Source organism: Diabrotica virgifera, chromosome 4, assembly GCF_917563875.1.
Source record: "Diabrotica virgifera virgifera chromosome 4, PGI_DIABVI_V3a".
NCBI classification, from domain to species: domain Eukaryota; kingdom Metazoa; phylum Arthropoda; class Insecta; order Coleoptera; family Chrysomelidae; genus Diabrotica; species Diabrotica virgifera.
Window position 1 is genome coordinate 170,409,168 of NC_065446.1, and position 24,494 is coordinate 170,433,661.

The window sequence follows — 24,494 nt, forward strand, 5'->3', positions numbered from 1 at the left end:
TTACCGATATGTATCCCCAGTGACACCTTGATAGTTTTAATTCCTGTCTTAGTCCCGACCCGAAGGGGAGGGAAATTATTTCAAATTGACACGAGGGCAATAAAAATCGGTAATTTTAAGACATCGAGTGTAACTCGGTGGGATTATTTCATGAATAACTCTTTAATTACTTTTTTAATCGCCTTATTGATATTTTCGTTTGAAAGTTTGCTGAACCTGCCCATGGTGTCCAATTTGGCAATTTGTAAAATACTAATTGTGATTAATGTCACTGAATATGTATTTAATTTTAAATTTGCGTGACAACGAAGGATATCTGCTGTGCAACTTGACGACGGGTAATTATCAAAAATTATTAACAGTATTAATATCACACAATAGTGAGAATACATAGAAAATAATGAGATAATTTTTCGAAAACTTTTTGCCTGGACACGAGAGCTCAAAGGGCTCGAGTTACTATTACCACATGGCAACAAGCTTGAGAAACAAATGGGAGCATTATTTTCTTATTTATTCTTACTATCGTGTCATATTGTTTAAAACTCACATACAGTCTTTTAAAATGAGGGCATTTTTTTGGGATAGTAATATTTTTTGTATATCCCCCTTCGTCACAGAATACTTGAAATTGCTTCAAAATTGCATCATTGCTAATTAAATTATTCTTACTTGCATTTTTTGTAATCTCTTTATTAATTTCTTCTACCGATGCAAAACTAAAACCAATAATTTATTCTGGTTCATTTTCTTAAATGTTACAGTTGCCAAAACTAGAAATCTCGTTGTCATTAAACTGAAACAAAATACTATAATTCATTCTTAGTATAATAATGTAAGTAGATTTTTCCCATTTTAATAATAATCTGAATGAACAGAATTGAACATGTGATGAAATATCTTACCACAAGGTTGAAAATTAAAATCTTAAAAAAATAATCGGTAAAATTTTGACTTTTGTAGGTTTCTATTGGTCAGAATCTCTATGAATGAAATAATCTAAAACAATATTTAAAATATTAAAATTACTTATACATATGCATATTTTTGAGTATTCATGGATAATAGAATAGTATAAAAGAACAGTTTTTTCCATCTCTAATAAACGCGTAAGTACTTTGACTTACCCAATTCCGTTTTGTCGACAGGTGGGAGTACACTTGGAGCAGTCTTGCACTTCCCCCATAAACGTGACTACGAATCCTCTGGACCCGGTGCATTTCGGCGGTAGCGGTAGCACCAGGAAAACACCGCAGGCGACGATAGTCGTTCAACAGCCTTCAGTTAGTCTAGACCACACGAATGTGTCGACAATTCTTCTAAAAAACGGTAGTGAATTCGTGTCAAACGTTCAAGATAGTGCCAAAGGAAAGTTAAAGAGGGAAGAGAATATGAAGCAGCTTTTGGACGTTGCTCATAATTTGACATTGGAGGAAATGCACGATTTCGAAATGAAGTAAGTTTATTTTTAGTTTATTTATTATATCTGCAATTCTGTTGAAAATTTTGAATTAAACAAAATTACTTGAGTACCTACCCTTTTCACTAAATGTTGTTTATTCAAGCTTTTTTTAGTGAATACTGCACATAAGTATTAATAGTTCAGAGAAATAAGGAAAAAAATATCCTGTCGGTGACACAACCCCCTCCAGGCCGAAACCAAATTTTTTGAGTAGTATGGACATCTGTATTAATAACCTATATATTTCCTGCAGCCGATTTTGATGACATACATAGTTATAAACAAATGAAAATTAAAAAACGGTAAATTTTCGCTTTTTTCGTCTATTACTAAAAAATTAGGAATTTTAAACAAATTTGAGAGTAAGAAGCTTATAAACCGTATAAAATACTTCAATATGGTGTTCGCTCAATATGTCTATCCTTATTGGTTCCTTAAAAAATTGCAAAACAATTCATAAATTTCGAATTTATATAAATATTCATAACTTATGTAAAAATTAACTTAGAATCTTCTTATTACACGAAATGCTGAGACATATGGTGCTTAAATTATATCCTAAATTTCAAAGCAGTTGGTCAAGTAGTTTAAAAGTTATTTAATTTGTTTTTCCCAAATTATTTTTTTTGCAACACTGTAAGTCAGAAAATGGTGAAGTTACAGTAGTACTTTAGATAGTTTATGAAAGAAGAAAATTTACAGTATTAATTTAATTAAAAAAATGACAAAAAATAATTATAAATATTGCAAAATTATTTTGCAAAAACATGTCAATTAAAAAAATGAGGGGGCTAACTTTGTCCCCAATTGTCCTAGGACAGTTGTTGTTCTTTCTAAAGGTGTATAAAAATTCAGTCTTTCTAAATATGAAAAAATAATTTTTCTACGGGTAACGGTTAAAAAGTTATTCTAATTGTTTATAAGTATGCAAAAAATTGACAGGTTTTTGCAAAATAATTTTACACTGTTTAAAATTGTTATTGTCATTTATTTTTAATTAAGGTAATATGTAGTATAAGTGTTCCTCTTTCATAAACTGTCCAAAGTATTATTGTAACCTCATAATGTTCTGACTTATAGTGTTGAAAAAAAAATGAATTTTGGAAAACAAATTAAATAACTTTTAAACTATTTGAACAATTGCTTTGAAATTTAAAATATAATTTAAGTACAAGAAGTCTCTGCATTCCGCGTAATAAGAAGATTCTAAGTTAATTTTTACCTAAGTTACGAATATTTATAAAAACTCAAAATGTATGATTTATTTTGCAATTTTATAAGCAACCAATAAGGATAGAGATATTCAGCGAACGCCATATTGAAGTTTTATATACGATTTATGAGTTTCTTACTCTCAAATTTGTTTAAAGTACTTAATTTTTTGGTAATAGACGAAAAATGCGAAAATTTACGGTTTTTTGATTTTCATTTGTTTATAGCTATGTATATCATCAAAATCGGCTGCAGGAAACATATAGGTTATTAATACAGATGTCCATACTACTCAAAAAATTTGGTCTCGGCCTGGAGGGGATGTGTCACGAGAAAAATCTTATTTCTCTGGACTATAATTACCATTATAGTGTGTTATTTTTATTACAACAAAATGTATTTTGTAAAAGTATTTAAAAATCTGTAAAAATAGTGTAACTTCACAAATTTCTAACGTTTTCTGTTACTTTTTCATTGTAGTTTGAAAATTAACCCAAATTGAAATGTTGGAAATGTTGAAGGTTTTGACTTTATAAGAAATAACTGCTGTATTTACTTCTTACTTATATGTACAATAGTTACGCAATAGTCAACCAACTAGTTGGTTTTTAGAAGTACCCAGTACCTAATTCTCATCTTTGACTTTGTAGTTGCTTACTACTGTTTCTCAGTTCTCTCTTCCTTCCTTCACAAATCTGTCAGAGGGAGTTACGAGAAGAGATAAGATCGATTAATTCAGACAGTTGGAAGAATAGTACATTTTCTATCTCTAACACAACAAAAATAGGTAATAATATGGAAGATTAGATTTCAGCTCAGAACATTAAAGAAATAATTGTTACAACTAATTGAAGCCATGAGTGGATAAAGGTTTCATTTCGCATTTTCAAAGTTTAGGGTAAATTAACAAATCGTGTTTTGTATTTTTTGAACCGTTTTATTTTCTGTTTGATATCAATGAGTGACACTCTAAAAAATAAATAATTTTGGGCTATGACCCATATACAGAGTGAGTGGGGAGGAATGTGCCAAACTTCAAGACTGTGTAATATACGTAAAAATAATCAAAAATAACTCATATGTATTCGATTTTCATTTGTTTCCGAGATATGGGGTGTTAAAATTTTTGTTACAAACTGACGATTTATTTATTGCTCTAAAACCGGTTAAGGAGTGCAAATAAAATTTGGTGGGTTTTAAGACATAGTTGTTGCGCATGTTTTGACATATAATTAAGAATTTTATAATTACCATTGGCGCGCATACGGATAATAGTCTGTAATTTTTAAAGATAAAAATGGTACGCCACTGAAATATTTCAAATTAAAAATCTTTCTTGAATTCCTCATTCAATTTTTAACAAAAAATTTATCTTCCCTTTTTTCATGCAACGCTTCGTTTTCATGCAGAAAATAAAAGTTTCTCTATGAAGGTGTAGAAACTTATTCCATATAGGTTTTAAGCGTTAAGATATTTTATTTTTTGCATGAAAACGAAGCATCGTATAACAAACATAAAGATAAATTGTTTGTCAGAAATTGAACATGGAATTCAAAAATAATTTTTAAAAATATCTCAGTGGCGTACTATTTTTTTTTTCTTTAAAAAAATTCAGACTATTACCCGCACGCGCGCCAATGGTGACTATAAAATTCTTAATTGTATGTCAAAACATGCGCAATAACTATGTATTAAAAATCACCAAATTTCATTTGCACACCTCAACCGGTTTAAGAGCAATAAATAAATCGTCAGTTTGCAAGAAAAATTTTAACACACTATATCTCGGAAACAAATGAAAATCGAATAACAATATATGAGTTCTTTTTGGTTATTTTTACGTATATTATGCAGTCTTGAAGTTTGGCACATTCCGCCCCACTCACCCTGTATATATTCTCTTTTGTTGGTCATAATATTAAAAAAAAAAGAGCAAGATTTTTTAAAACTTGTTTTTTTGTGTATATAGTATATCCACTAACTTTAACCCCGAAATCTGAAAAAAACATTATTTCTTTTTCTTTTTATTATTTCCGATTTCCAACATTTTCTTCTAAACCTCGTTGTACATCTGTAGTCGAGGTTGACAAATTTTAGTGACTCTCTTAAATTGGACATTTTTTCTACCATCAAGCATCAAACCACCACATTTAGGTACTTAGTACATTTGAGGTAACGTTGTTAAATATCATCTTTCTAGTACATTTTTTTTTGTAAATCCGGCATTGGATTTTAACAAAAATTAATAACTACTTTTTAATAAAAAATCCAAGTCTATTTTATAAAAATAAAATCCAAAGTTATCTATGTACACTAATCCATCGGACGTTATTTCGTAGATTATTTTTTTCATGAATGGTGTTATTCATTTTCTTGAATAAATTAAGTTTAGTTGAAGCATTTCTGTCATGAGAGAAATATTCCATATTAAAACATTCACTATTTTTAGCACTTGTGCATCGAATAACTTTTCTGTATTGGTTTGAAACCTAAATGTTTTGATTTTTTCTTAGTGCTTTTTCGATGCGCTCCATGTCTCTCTCGAAACCAAGATAGCTATGACCAACCACCGAAAACCTATGCTCAATCGCTTTAATAAATACTTAGAATTTAGTATTGATAAAGGAAACTTGGACCTTGAATGCGGCATCAATGAAAAAACTGGAATCATTGGAGTTGTGGGTGTACAGAAGAATTCTGAATATATCGTGGACAAAACACGTGACAAACAAAGAGGTTCTAAGGAAGGTGAATAAGGCACGGCAGAGATCACTAGAAGAATCCAAATGACTTGGGCAGCAGTAGAAAGACTCAGTGATGGGTTAGGAAACAAAAAGGTACCAAGAAATCTAAAGAAAAGGGTATTCAACAGTTGTATTCTACCAGTTAGAATAGAATATAATAAAAATATGCTTTATTGTCACTGATAATTTTCACAATTTTATGTACACAGTTTACATACAGTCAAAAGAAAAATAATATCAATAACAAATAAAAACTACAATTTACTATAATTAGATAAATCGTCAACATACAGTATATACAGTCGAAAAAATGAAAGAATACCCATGAACGATCACATCAATCACTTATTTTGTATTTGCTGTCTTTTTCTATAAATAACAAACGTTTGTTATAGAAAAAGACAGCAAATACAAAATAAGTGACTGATGTGATCGTTCATGGGTATAGGTCTTTTCATCGATTGTCATTTTTTTCGAGCTTCTGTCAAATGTCGTATAATCCGTGTTTAATAAAAATATACATGGATTATACAACATATGACAGAAGCTCGAAACAAATGACTGTGAATGAAAAGCCCTATTCTTTCATTTTTTCGACTGTAAGGAAAAGCAAAGGCAAAAACAATTTATTGCAAAATTTATATAAATTGCAAATTGAACACACTTACAACAACAAAAATACAACATTAGACAAGTTTAAGCTTCTGCGTGTGAAACCCAATTTTCTTAGTTATTCAATAAGAAATTCAGTTTTAGATGCCTTATTGAAGATGCGGAAAAGATTATCTAAAAAAACACTGAAATTATTGTTCACGTCTATAGAAGGAAAATGCCACTCAGAAGTTAAGCATACATTTTGGAATTTACGAAAATTCTGGGCGGAACCAATCCTACTTAAACGTCGGGTTTTTGAGGATGGTTTGTTGAAGATGTTAACTTTGTATACACTGCTTCATAATCAGATAGTTCCGCATTAATAACTGTAGAGCAGACATCAAGGGGTGAGAAATCTGAGACAATATAATCGATTATGGTAGATGTAGTTTTTGTAATCCTTGTAGGAGAATTAACGTGCATTGAGAAACCATACGATTCAAATATATTGGCTAGGGACACTTGGGTAGTACAAGCAGCATTCATGTTAAAGGCACCGCATAGAATCTTTCAGCTTTTATGAGACAGGTCATTTATCAAAAGCAGGGACTGAAAATATAGTTTCACAGTAGAGTCAAGGGATCTATAAATGCAAATAATGTAAAGATTAGGATTTTTATTATAAGCTAAGGAAAACTCAAAGAAGGATTCACTTAACAAAAAGTCATATTTTGTTACCAGAGAAAAATAATTATTGTAGAAAGAATTAGGGTGCCTCCATGAGCCGAACTTGGACGATCATACCTGGCAATTGTGATATATTTTGCTACAAAAAAATGCTCGTTGACTTCAAGCCAGTGCTCTGTAACCGCAACTATCCGGGGAAGTGCTAATTCCTCCAGAAACAAAAATAATTCAACAGTTTTATTTCTTATAGAACGAATATTAATCAGAGCCATGCCAAAGTTGTCATCACTAAAATAATTTGAGGTTTCTAGCCCCTCAGAACACGTTGTTGTTTAAAAATTTCGCTTTGGAGAGCCAGTGGCATAATAACTTCGGTGACATTCCCTTGACTTTTCTAGGTGTATAATTCTTTCCGAAGTGAGAAATGACCTATAAGCGGCAGGATCAGCTTCCACTTCAGCTGGACCAATTCCATAGGAATCAATAATTTCTAGAAGAACTTTTGGTCATGACTTATGGAATAGAGACCATGACACTTACAGAGGTATCAGCCAATAGATTGAGAACGATACAGAGGTCGATCGAAGGAGCTATGTTAGGAGTATCTCTGAGGGAGCATATACGAAATGAGGACGTGCGAAACAGGACGAAGCTGGAGGATGTAATTGGAAGAATTGCGCAAATGAAATGGAAGTGCGTAAGACACGTGGCATGGCAAAACAACGACAGGTGGACGAGAAACATTGTACATTGGAACGCGAACATGGTCGTAGTAGAGGAAAACCACAAAAACGATGGCTAGGCGACATCAAAGCCAAAGTAGAGAGAAACTGGCACCAAATAGCACAAAACGGAGAAGAGTGAAGAGCTCATGGGGAGGCCTTTGTCCAGGAATGGATGCAAAGAGGCTGAAGAAAAAGACATAGATGGTTCACTTACTTTAGCACAAGGTATCGTCACTTAAAATTACAGGAAGAGAGTAAAGGAAGGCCTGAGGCTAAAAATACTGGCTTACTAGCCTATTTTCTAAACCGCCATTAACGTAAGCTTCTTTCAGCCAAAAAAGGTCAGTGCACGTTTTGTGAATCATACAAAAATTATTTTTCTGGGCAGCAAGCTACTCTTGATCAAACTTATAATAAACATATCTATAATAAATGTAGAAGCAGATAAGAAAAAACACAAGTTATAGCAAGAGCAAAATATGTTCCTCAAGTGTTGGTAGCTTGTTTTGATTTGCAGGCGATCCTTCCCACACATTGTTCTTGATATCAATGACATGTTTCAAGCTTCCATTATAAATGCTACCTGAACTGCTTCAAATTTACATTTTCGTAAATTGGACTCAATAGTGGTTACTGTTATTTTTGACACGAAGGTATTGCTAAAGCCGCGGCTCAAACGAAATAGCTACTGATAATGTCTGTTGAATTACCTTTCCACTCATTCTAATGAGAAAGACGTTATATCTTATAGCGGCAGTTGTGAAGGATAAATAAAAAAAATTGAAAAATCTAACACATTCGTCAAAGAAAAGCGTGGCGGGTCTTCATCGAATAAACGGTTTTCGCACCAAGCTTTTCTTTAACGAAAGTGTTAGATTTTCTCAATTTTTTTTATTATTTTGGTTTTTAGTTGATTTTTTTATAATATGTTTAAATTTAGTCGCTCGTAACTAAAGAAAAGCGTTTCTTAAAAATATTTTTTTCATATTTTTTTATTTTTTATTTTTAGTCTTACACTTTTCAAACATTAAAATATGTCGTCATGTTTATTAAAATATGTATAAAACATATGATGTACAAACATGAAAAGTAGTCGGAATCGGCAAAAAATTTGAAACTTTATTATTTATTTATGAAGCATAACGTAAACAATTGACGTAAAAAGTGAAATTATGTATAGTTCATATAACTAGCTACAATCTGTAAAAGTTTCAAGTTTCTTCATTGTAAAAAAACAAGAGAATTTAAGCATTTTCCGTTAAAATCGTTTTTTATTTGAACAATTAATAACCAAAAATTTTTTTATTGACTATTCGTGTATTATTCCCACGAATGAATATGTCTGCAAATTGTTAGTCATTTGCATTGAAGCAAAGACAGTCAAGTTAACGTCCAAAAATTTGACCCAAACGATTGAACTAAAGAAAGCGTTTAATTAATTAATACGACAGAACGACTTCTAATGTTAATTGTAGCTCAAAACGTCTCTACTGATGGTTTTTCTAAAACTACGATAAAAACACGAATTTTTTTAATTCGAGTTTTGGTTGATATTTTGTTTCGTATCGTATTGAAATTTGACACGAATAAACGCCGATTTCTATATAAACAAATATATGAGCGTTCAAAATTTGAATCTTTATTGTTTATTTATGAAGCATAACGTAAACAATTAACGTAAAAAGTGAAATTAGGTATAGTTCATATGATGAGCTACAATCCGTAGAAGTTTTAAGTTTGTACATTGTAAAAAACAAGAGAATTTGAGCATTTTCCATTAAAATCGTTTTCTTATTTAAAAAATTAATTAACATAAAAATTTTTTTTATTGACTATTCGTGTATTGTTTCCGCGAATGCATAATGTCTGCAAATTTTCATTCATTTGCATTTAAGAAAAGTTAGTCAAATTAACGTCTAAAGATTTTATGCAAACTATTGAAGTAAAAAATAGATTTATACTAACGATGTATCCCTATGCAATTGCAAAAAATAATTTTAAATCAAGCACACACAAATTTTTAACAGTTAGACATACCCAAAATGAAGGGGACGCCATGCATGCAACTATTAGAGGCAAAAGAAGAAAATACTTAAAACAGGTCCCTATTATGTTCCTGCACAATGGCCTGTCATTATAGGGTAAGTAAAAAGGAGGGAACCAACCTTAAAATTTAAAGGCAATGTTAACAGAAAATTTTGTGACTAAAAATTTCAGTTCAAAAGTTGGAAGAACTTTACAAAGAATACAAAAGATCAAAAGGTAGTCTGTAATGATCTCCAAATTATTAAAGTTGACAAAAGTACTCCTAAATCTTTCTTTTATAAAACAGAATATTATTGCCGATGAGTTCAATGAGTTGAAGCGACTACAAGGGGGGGCTCGTAACTACTTTGGAAGTAGTAATCGATTGAAAAATGCCTACATAAAGACACTCTCGATATCCGCAAAAACCAAGCAACACCTATAATTCAATAAAATTTTGTTTTTACTAGGAAAGTTTTGGGGTAGTTCTGATTTCTTCCATTATATATGTATTTTGCGCTGCTAAATCCGAATATGAGGTTTGCGGACAAAATTTCGTGACGGGACAGAAAAACTAGCGAAAAAAGCGTAAAATTTCTGCGTTTTCTCGATTTTTTGCTTAAATCTCGAAAACTATTAACTTTCAGTAAATGATCTGTTAACAGAAATTAAAGTAAGTACTAAAAATTCTCTACAAATATCACTATTTACTTTTTTTTTCAGACAAACCGTTTGGTCTAATATGCAAGTTGAAAATTGCCAATTGTTAACAGTCTTGGCAAAACCCACTTACATTCCAAAACTTTATTTTTTACGAGAATGCTGTCATTTGATAAATTTCTCTTAGTTTTCTGCACACATAATAAATGTTAGTTCATTTCGTATGTCTCTTGTGACAGCTTCCATGAATCCATTCCATCCTAAGAGGCCGGGAATGTCTCTGCTTTTCCCTTAGAGCCACAGAAGATCAGACACAGATAGAGCCACAGTTTCAGTTGGTGTGAACATTTACTTCGGAATCCGTTATCTTTATTTCTGATAAACCTTGAGGTTTTGTCCTTTTAAAATTAATTAGTTGAACAGCTCCCTAACTTCCATAAATCTCAGGAGCGTGTTTCGTTTTTCACCGAGGAATGGATTGGCAAGGACCACTGCATGTTTTGGTGCAATACAAGAAATGCCACCTATGATGTGAAAAGTGTGGTATCCGTCGATTGTATGTACGTTAAAATCAGAACTATCGTACACCTGCTGTGTAAAGTACGGCAGGTGAATCTTCTGCGGATCGCCTGCAAATGCTGACACTTCCAGGCGAACAGCTTCTGTATAGGATGAACAATACCCCAAAGAGGAAACTACATCAACTTATTTTCCTGAGCCGTACTTTTTGTAGAGAGAACGGCCAACTCTGCAAGGAATGGTGAGACGAATTATCTGGGGCTTACTTCCGCTACAAGATTTTGAGCAGGCGCGTTGCTTGTCTGGAAGTGTCAGCAATCGCAGGCAATCCGCAGAAAATTGACCAGCCGTGCTTTACACAACAGGTGTACGATAACGCTGATTTTAACGTACATACAATCGACCGATACCACACTTTTCACGTCCTGTGTGGCATTTCTTGAATTGCACCAAAACATGCAGTAGCTACTGACCAGTCCATTTCTCGGTTAAAAACTAAACCCACGCCTGAGGTTTATGAAAGTCAGGGAGCTGTTTAACTAATACATTTTGAAAAGACGAAACCTAAATGTTTATCAGAAATCAACATAACATATCCGAAAAGTTCACATCAACTGAAACTGTGACTCCATCTGTGCCTGATCTTTTGTGGCTCTAAGGGAAAAAGCAGAGACATTCCCGGCCTCTTAGGATGGAATGGATTTATGGAAGCTGTCACAAGAGGCATACCATATTTATATTATAAACTAACATTTATTATTTGTACAGAAAACTAAAAGACATTTGTCAAATGACAGCATTCTAATAAAAAATAAAGTTTTGGAATGTAAAAAGTGGGTTTGGCCGAGACCGTTAAAAATTGGCAGATTTCAACTTGAACTTTATACCAAACGGTTCGTTTGAAAAAAAAAGTGAATAGTGATACTTGCAGAGAATGTTAAGTACCTACTTTAATTTCTGTTAACAGACCATTTACTAAAAAATAATAGCTTTCCAGATTTTAGCAAAAAAGCGGAAAGAAGCAGAATTTTTTCGCTTTTTTCGCGATTTTTTCAATGTTTCTTCAAGAAATTTTGTCCGCAAACCTCATATTTGGATTCAGCAGCCCAAAATACATATAATGAAAGAAATCAGATTTACCCCAAAACTTTCCCACTAGGGAGCTCGTAGAGTACAAATTGACTGAATTACTATTGGAACCATTGGAACTGTGGATTAAAAATTTAATAATACTTGTTTATCACAAAGTGTATATGGACTTGGTTAATAATAATTAAAAAAATGTTTGTACGTACTTGATATCGACAATAAAAATATAATTTGTAATAACTAGTTAATTTTTTCATTACAGTACCTGGCCAAATTATTAGGCCAAGCAAAGAAAAATTTATTATATGAAGTTGTTTCTCTCATGATTATGAATATTTGAAAAAATACCGTTTTGTTCCTTTTTTGTGAATATGTATTAACTTTAAGGTCCGTATCCATTAGGTTTGCTACTCCGAACTTCCTGTAACTGCTCTAATTGATACGGCATGCGCTACTCTACATATAAACCGCCACCGATTGGAGCACCGAGGCGGAGCGCGCACTGTTGCATGGCCAACGTATCCACTACATGGAGCAGTTGCAAGTGCGAGGAGCGGCGAACCTCATGGGTACGCACCTTTATATGTAAAGAAGCGCATGCCGTATCGATTGGAATAGTTGCAGCGAGCGCGGAGCAGAGAAACTAATGGATAAGCACCTTATGAGTTAATATTCACAAAAAAGGAACAAAACAATATTTTATCAAATATATTCATAATCATGAGAGAAATAACTTCATATAGTAAATTTTTCCTTGGTTGGCCTAATAATTTGGCCAGGTACTGTATATTGCCTCCGTATCTCCTAGGTATCGCTTTATAAATCACTTCCTTCAGAATGAAATATCGCCATAACTATCAAAATACAATAATTAAGGTGTTATTTTTAATAAATAGTCATGAAATCCTGCAAATAACTTTATAAGTTGCCAACTAAATTCTAATTTTGAAGCCAGTCATCCTCAAATTCAATTACTTACAAGGCATAACTCGTTTGGTACAGAATGTTTTTCTGATTTCTCGAAAGTATTGTGTCTTGCACTTGTGGCACTATTGAACTAGGTGTGCGATATAATATGTGGTTGCATATTTTCATTTGTAGTTTTTAACAATCTCCTTAAACAGGAAGTTTACCGACCATTTTCAAAATCGATATTTTTGAAAATTAGTATTCAAATTAAAATTAAAATATTAAAAATTAATGTATCTTTAACATTTACCTTTAACGCTTATTTTTTTGTATAGTGTTTGTCTTTCTTCATTAGCAAACGTATCTGTGTATTCACTTTTCCCGATAATTATTCTTGCAGAGTACTTCAGTCGGTATTACTTTCTTTTTCAAAACTTTTTCTTATTGTGTTATATATTCTTGTTCTCTGTTTCTTAATATTGCATCTTTCTTACGTTTCCCCTCACCTGGATTTCGTGTTCGTTTTTTAGAAAGTTTTGGTGGGCATTCAAATATTTTGGGTTTTTCCGAGTTCATATTATTTAGACTTTATTCAGCAGTGACATGTCGTACAGTATTTTCATCTTCAAAACTATTCGAAGGAACGTTGGATGTTCTCTTTATGTCTCAGTAGTCTCATTTTTTTCTTTATTAGTTTGTACTACTAGTGTCCCTTCCTAAATAAAATATGTTTCCTCAACGCGTAGGCACAAAATTTGGCGCTAGTGTGTTTTAAATCCATTCATTTTTTTCATGCAGATATAAGAAATTAAAAATCACACTAAATTTTCTCTTTTTTTTCACCCTGTAACTTTAAGATTAAAGTAAACATTATAGAAGTTTTCAGGGACTTTCTGCCCTCGGTAATAATGCAATCTTTTATTCTGCGTTTAAATTTTTCAAAAATAATTATTAGTATTCTGAGGATTGGAAAAAATGAAATGCACTTAAAACATGTTGGCGCGAAATTTTGCGCCTACGCCCTTAACCCTTAAACGCCCAACCTTTTTTAAGTTCCATGTACGCCCAAGGGTGGGTAAAAAATGTCCACCTCGAAAATAGCTAATATATTTATTGAGAGTTGTTGGAAATGGATTAAACTTAAGGATCTTATGCTTAATAAACGCAGCATCTTGTAAAATATTAATATAAACAATTTACAAACCTTACAACAAAATTACAATGTACATCAAAATGAACATACCAGTAAATGTCAGTAATTCAAAATTTGTAGATTTTCTCCATATTCTTCCTTTCAGCCTCCTCGTTGGCGGATAATTATGTCGATTATGTAATTATACGTTGATAATTATATGGTTTATGTTCCTACCAACGAGAAATTATATAGAAAACTTTAGTAACAAGTTTTACCAAGGGTGTACTTTTTTATGCCCACCCATATTTAACTCAAGCTATTACTTTTATTTTCAAAAATATCGGTAGAAACAATTTAACATTCGATAAAAGGCTGTCTTTTTAACAATAAATAATTTTTGGAAAATTTTTAAACACGTAATAAATATGTTACAAGGATATTTGCATTAGGTGGACATTTTTTACCCACCCTTGGTCGTTTAAGGGTTAATGTCGTGGGAAAATAGTTTACGCCTCAATTTCTGAGTCTTGTTTATAAGCGATTTGCTTCTAACTACGTGACAAAACAATTTCATTAAAACTAGAAGCAAATTATTCCCTAGCAGATGTCGCATCATTGCTATTCTCGGTGTAAGACATTGCCAAAAATAAATAAAAATCTTACGAGCAAATGGTCACAAAGAAACTTAAAACACAAAAAAAGGCGAGCCGTTATTATTCTTGTTATTTTAAGAATTTCCTATATCATGTTGCGGTCGCTTGAGGAAAACTTAGGTACTGAATAACAATGACAAAAACTTTTGCCATTCGCTTGTGTAGCTCACTGGAGTTTCTATACTAGTTTGAATTAAAAAAAAATACTTTCCGATAAATATTATTAAATCAAATTACTTGCTCCAGATTACTTTGCTGAGAATGGTAGAAAGCTGTAAACATTTTAGATGTGATATATTTATACAAATAATTTTAATGTGCGGTGTGAAACACCTTGTATACAAAATTATAATTTATTTTTCCTGGTTTAAAGATAATTAATTAATTTTCTTTTTGATATCATATTTTATAGCTAAAGATCACTATTTAAGCGATGACAGCTTTGATATTTTTTAGTGGTTTAGCTAGCGGTATATTTTATTGATGTTATTCAGTTTCACTTTATTTATTTAGTGGGTTAATTTTATAGTATCGCTGCTCTTTTTGATGATTTTTCCTTAATTCTTAAAACAAGCGTATTTTTTAGATCTTTTCAGAGATAATCAATATAAAATTATTTACTTCTTACCATCGATCTTTCTAATATAGCTCAAAATTCCAAATACAGATATGAGTATCAAGTATGTCAATGTTCAACATTATAATAGAAAATACATTTAATATTTAATATGGATTATACTGAACGTAAAAAGGGACGGAATTTCTGAGTAATTTAATTTAAATGTTAATTCATTTATTGGTATTTATATTTACAAAATACTAATTGTATCGTAATATTTTTTAAAAAATGAATAACCATTTTCAATTTCGTTGCAAAACGAAAATACAGCCGAACCATATTCCAGTCCAATCAGAGAGTGCTGCAAGCACCTCTACCGGTTTCGAAACTTATTAGTCTCTCATCAGGAGGCACATATGCTGCTCTCCCTGATCCAACCAAAACAAACCCCAGCGTGCAGTCCCGAATTGCAACGAACGAAATGGCATAGATGCCCTAGCGGCAACTGCTAGCAAAAGTTTTCACTCTAATGGCATATAACATATCCCACCAGAATGAAAACAATGGGAACCTTCTCTGGTTACACCTCCGAGGCTTCTACAATTTGCAAGCCATACGGATGCTAAGACTAAGGAAGATGAGGGAATTCTACAATTTACAATTCACGTCACATCTGCTCAGCGCGGTAAAGTTCCAACGAGACTGGTTCCCTTCATACTCCACACAGAGTAAATGTAAATAAAAAATGAATAACCATTTTCAATTTCGTTGCAAAACGAAAATACAGCCGAACCATATTCCAGTCCAATCAGAGAGTGCTGCAAGCACCTCTACCGGTTTCGAAACTTATTAGTCTCTCATCAGGAGGCACATATGCTGCTCTCCCTGATCCAACCAAAACAAACCCCAGCGTGCAGTCCCGAATTGCAACGAACGAAATGGCATAGATGCCCTAGCGGCAACTGCTAGCAAAAGACTAAGTTTTCACTCTAATGGCATATAACATATCCCACCAGAATGAAAACAATGGGAACCTTCTCTGGTTACACCTCCGAGGCTTCTACAATTTGCAAGCCATACGGATGCTGAGACTAAGGAAGATGAGGGAATTCTACAATTTACAATTCACGTCACATCTGCTCAGCGCGGTAAAGTTCCAACGAGACTGGTTCCCTTCATACTCCACACAGAGTAAATGTAAATAAAAAATGAATAACCATTTTCAATTTCGTTGCAAAACGAAAATACAGCCGAACCATATTCCAGTCCAATCAGAGAGTGCTGCAAGCACCTCTACCGGTTTCGAACTTATTAGTCTCTCATCAGGAGGCACATATACTGCTCTCCCTGATCCAACCAAAACAAACCCCAGCGTGCAGTCCCGAATTGCAACGAACGAAATGGCATAGATGCCCTAGCGGCAACTGCTAGCAAAAGACTAAGTTTTCACTCTAATGGCATATAACATATCCCACCAGAATGAAAACAATGGGAACCTTCTCTGGTTACACCTCCGAGGCTTCTACAATTTGCAAGCCATACGGATGCTGAGACTAAGGAAGATGAGGGTAATATTTTTTCTGTAAAGCAAAAAATGCAGCAAAATTTTTTATATTGAATTGATATACTTTATTTATTTCAAATACTGAAAACCTGAAATTCTATTTTTTTTGCGTTAAAGCACTTTAAATTGGTAATATTCATTTCAAGAGTTTGATTTTTCTAATACTAAAATGCCCAGATTATTTTGTTTCTCTGTAAAGGAAAATGTAAAGAGAAGAAAAAGCTTACCTAAAATACATGTCAACTAAAACACAAGAGGCATACGATAATTATAAGACTATAAGAAACGAAACAAATTCAGTAGTAAGAAGAATAAAAAATGATCACTGGGAACGTTTTTCGAAAGAAATGGAACATGATTTTTATGGTCTCCAAAAGGAAATATGGCACTTTATCAGAGGTCAAAGAACGGAGGTAAAGAACTAATAGAACCAAAACACATAGAAAAGGATACATGGATTAACTATCTAAAAAAGCTCCATGCAGAAGAAGGACAAATGATGTTAGAACCGGAAACACCAGAAATTACCACAAATGAAGATGTTAATATAAGTGCACAGGAAGTACGAAAAACACTCGAAAAGCTGAAGAACAGAAAAGCTGCAGGTAAGAATGGAATACTAAACGAATTACTGATATTGTGGAGCAGCAATGGCACAACAACTAACAACATTAATTAACAAAATCATAAAACACAATAAAATACTGGAAGAATGGAGAACGAGCGAACTAATTCTACAATTCAAAAAAGGAGATTAAAAGCAGCCAGAAAACTACAGAGGTATAAACTTGTTAAAAAATACTACCCTAAAACTTACAACTAAAATCTTACAAGACGTAATGAATCAGAGGATAAATTTAGCAGATGAACAACAGGGTTTTCGTACTGGAAGATCCTGTACAGATGCAATATTCGTCATAAAGCAAATTACTGAGAAATTACTAGAGTATAATAGACCAGCATTTCTATGTCTGATTGACTTAAAGAAAGCATTTGACAGAGTAAGACTCAAAGATGTAATCCATCTTCTGTATAATAGAGAAATCCCTCTAGATATCATAAAAACTATTGAGAACATGCACCAAAACAATAAAATGGAAGTCAGAATAGATGGACAACTTACAGAACCTATAGATATAGGCAGGGGAATAAGACAGAAAGACTCATTGAGTCCTATGCTTTTCAATTTAATCATGGATGAAATCATCAAAAACGTCAACAAAGGAAGAGGATATAAAATGGGAAACAAAGAAGTAAAAATACTCTGCTACACAGACGACGCAATATTGATAGCCGAAGATGAAGATAGTCTGCAAAGATTAGTCCACAGATTTAACAAAAAGCAAAATAATTCAATATGACAATTTCATCTCAGAAAACCAAAACAATTGTAATCAGTAAAGAACCAATCAAATGCAAAATGGAAATTGATGGTATCAGTATTGAACAAGTAATGGAAGTAAAATACCTTGGAATTACATTGTCAAGTTACGGAGACCTAGATAAAGAACTGAGAAATCAAGTACGAAAAGCAAATAGATTGGCAGGATGCCTTAATAACACTATATGGCGAAACCGGCATATTAACACTGAGATGAAGTCAAGAATTTATAAAGCCAGTGTAAGACCAATAATGACATATGCATTAGAAACAAGACCCGATACAGCCACAACACAAAGACTACTGGAAACGGCAGAGATGAGAGTACTGAGAAGAATTACAGGAAATACACTGAGAGATCAAAAGAGGAGCGAAGATATTAGAAGGCAATGTAACGTACAGTGTATAAACGAATGGACACTAAATAGAAAAAAGAATGGAACAACCACATAACCAGAATGGGGGAGCCACGGGTGGTCAAAACAGCACGAGATAAATCACCAATCTGTAGAAGAAGTATCGGCCGACCGCGCAAAAGATGGAGTGACAATCTTCCGTAGAGGTATCAATTCGCCAATGAACAAGCAGAATTGCTTATAAAGAGGAAGAAGAAGAAGAAGAAGTTAAAGCACGATGTAAATTATTTAAAGCTTAATTTAAGAATGTTTGTGTAGTATAATTGATCTTGAACCAATCGATTATTCCTCCTTCCTCTTGGATCAATTATATGTTGTTGTGTTCCTGTATTATTAGCTGATGATGGCTCGTGTTGGGCAGAAACGCGTCCTTTTTTATGATTGAAACATCCACTCTAATAAAAAAAATTTGTGTTACGTTCTTAGAGTTAAGCACTTTATTCTCTTATTCTTCTTCTTCTTCCATTTTTATAGACATGACGCTCTTTTTACAATGTGCCTCCAGTCAATTGTCGTTCCATCGTTTTCGTAGTATTCTGGCTAATCGTCTTCCTGTTGGGGAACCGTGTCTCGCCATCCTTACTACTCTATTTGTTAAAAATACTAGATTTGTTGTAATCCATCCTTACTTGTTGTTATTAGGTTTATGTGTTCATTCCATTCTGCTCGTCTGTTTGTTACCCTATCCATTGTTTTCCACCTTGCATCTCCGTCGTATATCTGTACTTTTAGCTCTGTCTCACAATGATTTCCCACTCGAATGGTTTTCGTCTCTGCTGTTTCTAGCAATAATTTTGTACTCCCTGTGTCAGGTCGCGTTTCTGCCGCGTATGTCATTCTTGGTCTGGTTTTGTAAATTTTTGCTTTCATTTCTTTTCCGGTATATTTGTGTCTCCATATTTTTCCATTTAGGCAAACTGCGGCTCTGTTTGCTCTATTCACGTGATGTTCCACTTCTGTTTCCAGCATTCCGTAGCTAGATTGTGTGATACTTAGATATTTTAACAGCATAAATTGCTCTATTATCTAATCATCTTCACTTTGAGAGATTAGTATTGCATCGTCTGCATAGTCGATTATTTTAAATTTATTCTTTCGCTATCCTTTTTAGTTCTTATTCTTTTTTTAATATTTCATCTATGATCAGGATGTTCAATAAAGGATTTAGGGAATCCCCCTGTCTTCTCCCATTGCCAGCTTCAAATCGATCAGCTAGCTTCAATTCGATCAGCTAGTTCATTTCTTACTTTACTTTTAACGCGTTGTTTGGTAGATATTATTGATCGTTTTAGTTATTCCTAGAAGTATCTCTCTTAAGTAAAATAAGTGGATAACGTCCTTTAATTTGACCCTATCAAATGCCTTTTTAAGATCCACGAAACATAAATATGCTGGTATGTTGTATTCTAATAAGCCTCTTCAGCTTGACTCATTGTAGATAAAGCATAATTGCATATTTCCGAATTTCCGATCTAAAACCTTGTTGTTCTTCTGATAATGTTATAATTTCATTCAGTGTGTTTGTTATCACTAGATCTCGGGAAATATGCAAAATGCATATTAAGTGCATATCTGCATATTTTTGAATAAATTGCATAGGTGCATATGCATTTATTAAAAGTGCATATTTTAAGATATATCGCAATATGGTCAAACATATGAGGACATAAGTAATGCAATTGGTAAAGTTGGTATTAAGGGTGATTTATCTTACACGTTACACATATCCAAATCAATTTTTTAAGTATTGCTGAATCAACTACTAAATTAGAAAAGCGAAACATTTCATTAGACCAAAGTATTGAAATTATCAATTCATTAAAAAATGAGGAATTGTTAAGATAATTTAATTTTACAGGTAGAACCAGAGAGAGATTTGAAGATGTGCCGCCCCTAGGCTATCCACAATTTGCCACCCTCTCCCCCGCCATTTTTTACCTCTTTACCAAAATTTGCCGCCCCTGAATTCTGCCGCCCTGAGCTATAGCCCAGTCCTTGGTAGAACCTTCAATTATACAATATTTTCAGTGTGCTGCTTTAACTTCATGTGAAGTAGAAATAATTTTTTCTGGGTATAAACAACAAATTATTATCGGATAAACGGCACAGTTTTCTTTAGAAAATTTATAAAACATTTATTAATATAGAGTTTTAACTGTAATAATAATATAATAAAGAATGTTGATGAAGATGAATATAAAGAATAATAAATAATATAATGATTTAAGTAATATAGATTTCAATAAATGTGTTATGTGATTTTAGCATAAAATAAATGAAATACCTTCAATACAAAGATTACTGCGTTTTTTATTTATATGCATTAAAAGCATAAAAGCATATTTTAGTGCATATTTTAACTGTTTTTTGTGCATATTTGCATGCATATTTTAATGTTTTTTAAGTGCATATTTCCCGAGCTCTAGTTATCACTTTGATTGTTAATTTTAATATTGTGGTTAATAAGTTAATTCCTCTGTAGTTCTCCGGTTCCGGTTTGTCTCCATTTTTGAAGAGAGGTATTAAGATGCTTGATCTCCATTCTTATGGTATTCTGTTTTGTTCTATTATTTATTGGATAGTTTTAATAGTTGTTTGGTCACATCTTGATGTCCGTACTTTATGAGTTCGTTCGATATTCTGGCCTTTCCTGCTGATTTTCTAATTTTTGCATTCATTTACCTCTCCCCTATGTTTACTTCTGAATGTGTTTAGTATTTATTAGTTCTTTGTGTTCCATAGAAGTCGTGTTCCATCTGTTTTGAAAACATCTGCCAGTGTTCCCTTTTTATTTGTCTAACTAAAGTATTCGTTTCGTTTCTGATTCGTGTATACTGGTTGTATGCCTGTTATTTTTATTTTGTTCTTTAGTGTAGAAAGAAAAGTATCTTTTATTAGAAATATCTTTCTTCTATTAGAATTCTATTTTTTACTAGAATTTTTTAAATATAGGCTATTGACTATATTCAAAATACGATAGTTAAAAGAAACTACAACGTTAACGGGGTTTTATTATTTCATATGGTCAGTGGACATCTATCTATGAAAAAACCGCAGAGTGCTACCATTTAAAGGGGTGCGTTTTTGAGAAATGGGTGAATTAGTCCCTGGGCACAGGTTATAAATGGGTGAGTTCTATGCAATTTTGTTACCAACATATCTACATAAAAATTGTTGCTGGTTAAATTTCCTATCTAAATGTCACTTTTTAAAGTCAATGATACTTTTTTTTACAAAAATATATTCAAAAGAAAAAGCACAAAGAAACCCAAAAGAAAGAAATTTTGTATTTTGTCCCATAACTTTTGTCCACGAGGATATAGATATAGACATTGCCTTATAGAAAAAAAAAACGAACATATTTCTTCTTTAAAATTTTCTTTAGTGGAGGTTAGTAGGATTTACAGTTTTCCAAATATGATTTTTCAAAATTCGCCACTCACAGCAATTTTGGGAAATTTTCCTGGTTATTTCGCAAATATTGTTCTGTAACTTTTTTCTACGTAACTTTAGGTATATGCAATGGTACACGTAATAGGAACAGAAATTAATTATCTTTAAAATGGTCTACTGTATAACGTTGTACGACTTTTTTTAAAGAGATTATGGTTTTTCAAGGTTTTATACTTTTAACGATTATTTATAATATAATATAAATATAAAATAATATCATTATATAATATATTATATATTATATAATATTATATTATATATAGTGTATATAATATAATATATATTAAATATTATGTTATATAATACCTAATATAAAAAAAATATTATTTTTTACATTTTATACGATTATTTTGTGAAATTTCTCATTATAATTTTTTTTTCTTTTACATGAATATAATTTATCTTGCTCAATAAAGAGGTCTTACTTTCTGTTCTTTAAAATGGTGTATCATCTATATTTAAATAAGTATGTAATGGAAACCGAGTGATTCTTTGACATTATTTTACCTGTATTATTTAAAATTATTTCTTTTACAAAAATTACATAAAAATTAATCTTAGAAAAAATCATTTAGTTAAAATTATTTAAACGTTGACACTTAAAAAATTTTCAAAATCAAAGTCCATCTTTTCGTTAGCATTAGCTTCCATATCTTTCTCTGACACCTCAGTTGCCTTAGAGTTAAATATTGGAATTAATCCATATTTTGAAGTTTGCCCGGCCGAGTCAAGTGGATCCAAATTATTGCCTATAAAAAATAAGATTCAATCATAACACACAATCACATAAAAAAGATATAATGAGGAATTTCAAAAATAATCCTAAAATCAAAAATCGTTGCAAGTACTTATTACATTTTGAAAAAGCATATCTCATTCAAGAATAATCCTAGAATTTTTTATAATACACCATTTTAAAGTAAACAGAATAAGTTTTCTTTTTTATGATATAATATATACCTAAATGTAGAGAAAAAAGAGTTATAATGGGAAATTTAATAAATAATCGTAAAAAATATAAAAACTCGTTAAAAGTATAAAGTCTTGAAAAAGATAACCTCTTTAACAGAAGTCGTACAACATTATACAGCAGAATATTTTAAAGGTAATTGATTTCTATTCCTCTTAGAAGTACCATTGCATATGACTAAAGTTACGTAGAAAAAAGTTACAGAACAATATTTGCGAAATAACAAGGAAAATTGCCCAAAATTGCTGTGCGTGGCGAAATTTGAAAAATCATATTTCGAAAACTATAAATCCTAATGACCTCTAGCAAACATCATTTTGAGGACAAAATATGTAATTTTTTTTCTGTGAAGCAATGTCTATACCTATATCCCCGTGGACAAAAGTTATGGGACAAAAAATAAAATTTCTTTCTTTTGGGTTTCTTTGTGCTTTTTCTTTTGAATATATTTTGTAAAAAAAAGTATCTTTGACTTTAAAAAGTTATATTTAGATAGGAAATTTAACCATAAACAATTTTTATGTAGACTTGTTTGTACCAAAAGTGCATAGAACTCACCCTAATGTAACATGTGCCCAGGGACTAATTCACCCATTTCTCAAAAACGCACCCCTTTAAATGGTAACACTCCGCGGTTTTTTCATATATAGAGATTAATTCACCATATGAAATAATAAGACCCCGTTAACGTTTTAGTTCCTTTCTATAGTACATAATCAATAGCCTAATACCTTTTATTAGAAATACAAAATCTCGGTATAGAAGTTAACATCAAACGCCAGAGATATTTAAATTTTCGTAATGTTACTTTCGATATTATTTTCTTTTCCATTTCGGATAAATTTTTGAAGTAGCTTTTATTAAGGGCTCCCACTCGGCTATTGCGCAAAGGCCCTATTGGCAACGAAGTTATCCGTGCGGTTTAAACAAGGTTATGATACTTGACTGATTTTCTGCTGAGCTCCTCAAAATAAATTGTGGTTGGCACAACAGGAATGTATTGGATACGAGGATAATATTACTACCTACACTGCAAAAAGTAAAGTTCAATTATAAGTAAAGGGTCGATTATTCAGGCGTGCAAGGGTATATTCGATAATGTTTTGTGAGTTTAATTTTGGGTAACCACACCCAATTACTAGAATATACACAATGGTAGTCTTTGATGTCTGCAATTATCACTATCTTAGAAAATAGTCCAGGGGGTGAGATCGCTCCCGTCTGAAAAACATTTCTAACTCGGTTTCACTGCGGATTCGTATTCAAAAATGTCCCCATTAAATAAATCTGAAGGGTGCCGGACGGAATTTTTGGAGAGAAATTGTTTAAACAATTTTTTTAAACAAATACATAAGATCAACTTAAATTGCTCCAAAAAATATATTTTTAGGTTTTTTTGGGTCATTTTAAACAAGAAAGGTATCTTGTGTCTCAAAAATTGTCAGTTTTCGAGTTGTAGGCGATTTAAAATCTAAAAAAATGCGAAAATACGCATTTTCGAGACTTAAAAACTCATATTTAAATTAGTATTCTTAAGCGTGCCAATAACTTGGATTAAAGCTTAAACATTCCTTTTCAAGATTCCGAAGAGTGATCGGATCTACTTCAATTTAGACCGTAGTTTTTTAATTGTTAATTATGCGTGTTCATCCGGTTTTTTTGCCGGTGCGCCGCGCACTATTTTCAAAAATCTCCTATTTTCCTCCAAAATATATTTTTTCTAGATTCTTTGGGACA

The 24,494-nt window shown here is 32.1% G+C and overlaps 1 protein-coding gene across 1 annotated transcript in view; it reads left to right on the forward strand.

Moving 5' to 3' along the window:
- Window positions 1-1,139: 1,139 nt before the first annotated feature.
- LOC126883227 (GTP-binding protein Rit2) overlaps window positions 1,140-24,494 on the forward strand; it is a 673,969-nt gene continuing 650,614 nt past the window's right edge. Inside the window, exon 1 of the mRNA XM_050648506.1 lies at window positions 1,140-1,456. Coding sequence (XP_050504463.1) covers window positions 1,392-1,456 — 65 coding nt within the window. The 5' untranslated portion in view covers window positions 1,140-1,391. The remainder of the gene's footprint in view (window positions 1,457-24,494) is intronic.